The sequence below is a fragment of the Elephantulus edwardii genome, unplaced genomic scaffold, assembly GCF_000299155.1.
Source record: "Elephantulus edwardii isolate Elephantulus edwardi_28Jun2011 unplaced genomic scaffold, EleEdw1.0 scaffold00316, whole genome shotgun sequence".
NCBI classification, from domain to species: Eukaryota; Metazoa; Chordata; class Mammalia; order Macroscelidea; family Macroscelididae; genus Elephantulus; species Elephantulus edwardii.
This window is the reverse complement of record NW_006400066.1, coordinates 2,627,573-2,631,399: the sequence shown is the minus strand read 5'-3', so window position 1 is coordinate 2,631,399 and position 3,827 is coordinate 2,627,573. Positions and strand designations below refer to the sequence as shown.

General features: G+C 31.3%; 1 protein-coding gene across 1 annotated transcript in view; it reads left to right on the top strand.

Moving 5' to 3' along the window:
• ROCK1 (Rho-associated, coiled-coil containing protein kinase 1) overlaps window positions 1–3,827 on the top strand; it is a 179,315-nt gene that overhangs the window by 40,535 nt on the left and 134,953 nt on the right. Inside the window, exon 2 of the mRNA XM_006901298.1 lies at window positions 1,184–1,265. Coding sequence (XP_006901360.1) covers window positions 1,184–1,265 — 82 coding nt within the window. The remainder of the gene's footprint in view (window positions 1–1,183; window positions 1,266–3,827) is intronic.

The following is a 3,827-nucleotide window of genomic DNA, read 5'->3' as shown; positions in this document are numbered from 1 at the left end:
AAAAAATAAAAAACTTTAAGATTTAAAACATTTATTTTCTAGAAAGTGGTAAATTTAAACATTTGTTAGTTTGCTTTGTATTTTAGAATAGGCCAAATTTCAGATTATTTTAAAAACCAGCTACTCACATAAAAATTCTTATCTTTAAAAAGAATTATCAGAAACATTCAAATGGCTTATGTGACTCTTAAGAAATTTATCTTAAAACTCTAAATGAGCTCTGTATAGTGAGAATCTCTTTTCTGCAGATCTGACAAAACGTCTGCCTTTTGACAGTCCCCTTCAAGTCTCAAGAAATCAACATTATTGAAATTTTTTTAGTCTTCTTCCTTGGTCACATTTCACCTCATCCAGTGATATATTTTTATTTGCACTTTTAAATTTGATTCTAAATTTTTGTTTCCCAACGAATATTTTCTGTGTTTTAAAATAGCTGAATGATTGACCATACAGCTTAATACATATTTAATCTTAAAAGTTCTCTGGCTTTAATTTATCCTTCAATCTTTTATGAATGTTAAGTTGTAGTAAGTGTGTCCTCCATTATTACTTTTCTTATACCTGACCTTCTGTAAATTAATTTTACCCAAGTTTAAGTAAAGCAAAACAAATGCCACTTGGGATTATCTGAATACCTGTCTTGCTGTTACTATATCCTGAAGCCAATATATTTTATAATACATGGCCTAGATTCTCTGGAGATAATATGTGGAATATCCTCCAAAACCCATATTATCCCCTTATTATTGGTTACCCTAGAAAGTGCTTCAGAGAAAGAACTTTTATGAAGATCTAATCAATTTTGATAATTAAAAATGGATATAACTTCCATTTGTAATTACCCTGAGTTTTATAATAAATGTAATGTTTTATTAAATACTTTTATTTAACTTTGTAGTCACAAATATAGGTCATTTCTTTTTTTTATAAGTGATTGTGAAATGAAGATAATAAAGGGAAATACCCTCAAGGGGAAATGCAGCCAACCCTGTGATTGTGCCTGGCAGAGTTCAAAGGTAAAACAATCCAGTGTATGAAATAAAACAAAATTTCTCTTCTAGAATTGTTGATGAATACAAGATATTAAAGCCTGTATTTTATTTTTGACTCACAAAATAGTAAAGTGATCTTAAAACTAACTTACTTTTTGGGTTTTTGTTTGTTTGTTTGTTTGTTTGTTTAGGATGGACTGGATGCTTTGGTATATGATTTGGATTTTCCTGCCTTAAGAAAAAACAAAAATATCGACAACTTTTTAAGCAGATGTAAGTAATTTTTTGTGGAGGCCAGTGACAGTCTATATGTAACAAAATCATGACTTGGCTAATCCAAGCCCTTTTTTCTTTTCAGTCTCTATTTTTGGTTGTTTCATCTACAGTTCTTACTTAAGTTTAATGAAAAAGAACAAATAAAAGTGTATTCACTAGTATATATACTCGTTAGGAGAGAATCATGAAAATATTTTGCCAAGAACGCAGTGGAAAGCAAATGTCTTAAGATTAGGATGTTAATGTTAATACATAATGAACTTCAATGATGTTATTTCTGTTCTTGATTATAAATGTATTAACTTTTAATAGATAAAGTATAAAACTTCATGCTTCCGGAATCTGACAATTTTTTCCCATGAAAGCTTATATTTAAGTTTTACAGATTTGTTTTTCTGCAAACGCTTGTGTATTTTCTTGTTACTCATTTTAAAATTCTTACAGAATGTTTTAAAATAATACACAACTTTTCATCTTTTAGAATTACTGAAATGCATATTATAAACCACATCCCATTTGTTTATTCCTAGGCCTACATTTTGACATATATATTTATATTGGTTTTAGTGTTATTTTTAATTTTGGTTACATATGTTTTAATAGAGAATTAAGAACTGAAACTATAGAACTTTAGAAGAAAACTTTCTTTAAAAAAAATTATGAAAAAAAAACCCTCAATATAAGCCTGCATATACAAATACAAGAAAAAAAAAAAAAAAAGAAAACTTTCATTTTGGCTAGGCATGGTTTCTTATACAGGAAAATAAAAAACTGTAGAAAATAGCAAATAGCAAAGTTTAAAACTTATTTTTTTATTCTTCCTCTAAAAATGCTGTTTTAATTATTTTAATTTTAATGAACATTTACAGAGATTTGGATTTCCATTCATTCATTGTTGCACTTTTCTCCCTGCCCAGCCCTCTCCCCCCTCCTCCCAGTTCGCTCCTCTCTTTGAAAAGTAAAAGAAAATTTTTTTTCATTGGTATATAATCCCCCTGCACCCCTCCCACCACCCCGAGTACATTCCACTATGTAACCTTAATTCTGGACTCTTGTGATAACCATAAAACCCTATCATATATTGCTTTTAAATTGTTCTCTCCCTTATCTGTTTCAATGCAGTATACCTAATTTATCCAGTTTTTCTCAGTCTTACCCCAACCCTGATGTCAGTCCCATTCTATAACAGTGGCACCGTGCAGTATTTGTCCTTTTGTGACTGAGATACTTCACTCAGCATAATGTCCTCCAGGAACATCCATTTTGAGTAATATTTGCATGAGTTCTTTGTTTTTCAGTGCAGTGTAGTATTCCATTGTATGAATATACCACAGCTTCTCTATCCATTTGTTTGTTCATGGGCATTTGGGTTGTTTCCAACTCCTTGCTATTGTGAACAAAGCTTAGATAAACATGGGTGTGCATATATCTGCTTGGATGTCAGTTATGGTCTCTTTAGGGTATTTTCCCAGTATTGGAATTCCTGGGTCAAATGGTATCTTTGTTTGCAACTTTTGAGAAAGTGCCACACCATTTCCCACTTAAAACTCATTTTTTAAAAAGCACTATTGAAAATAAAAGTGCCACAGATTAGGATAAAATAGTTAGAAAACATGTTACAAGGACTAAAGTACAGTCTTTAACATGATGTTCAGACATCTAGATAACCCTGTGCAGATGAATTGAACAGTCAACTACATGGGGGGAAAAGTAACACAAAATATAAAGGCATCAGAAAACTATTTTAAATACATAGGCATAAATCTTCATGGCTTTGGATTAGGAAGTACTTCTTAGCTATAATATTACAAGCCAAAAAAGAAAAAATGAACTGGACATCATCAAAATGAAAATGCTTTGTGCATGAGAAAGAGTAAAAAGAGCCTCCATCATGAAAGAAAATATTTGTAAAGCCAAGCGAGTAAGAAGGCATTGGTGATATGCAGTGATTAAATGCTCTGGTGTGAACTGAAAGGTTGGCCGCTCAAACCCACCATTCAGTCACTCCGTAGGACAGAGAGGTGGCAGTTTGCTTCAGTAAAGATTACAGACTTGGAAACTGCAGAGCTGTTCTTCAGTGTCCTATAAGATTGCTGTGAATCATAGTCAAATCCATGGCACTGGTTTTGGTTTTTTGATAATAAAAAACCTCACTGCTGATGAATCTGAATCCTCATAACTGACCATTGATTTTCTGAGGCTGTAAATTACTTGGAAGGAGACTAGCAGCTGATGGATTCACACATTACACCACCAGAGCTCCAGAATATATAAAGAAATTCTACACCTTAATGATAAAAAAGATAGCCCAGTTTTAAAAAATTGTGAAGGATTTGAATAGACATTTTTTTAAAGAAGATATATAAATAATCAATAAGCATATGAAAAACTCAAAATAATTAATCATTAAGAAATTGCAAGTTGCAGGCACAATAAAGTACTAATTGCACATTTTACAATATTAACTATATGTCAAAATGTAAAGAAACAACTGTAACTCATGTTCTTACAGTTTGGCAATTTCCTTCAAAGTTATTGTACATTATTACCCTGTGGTAT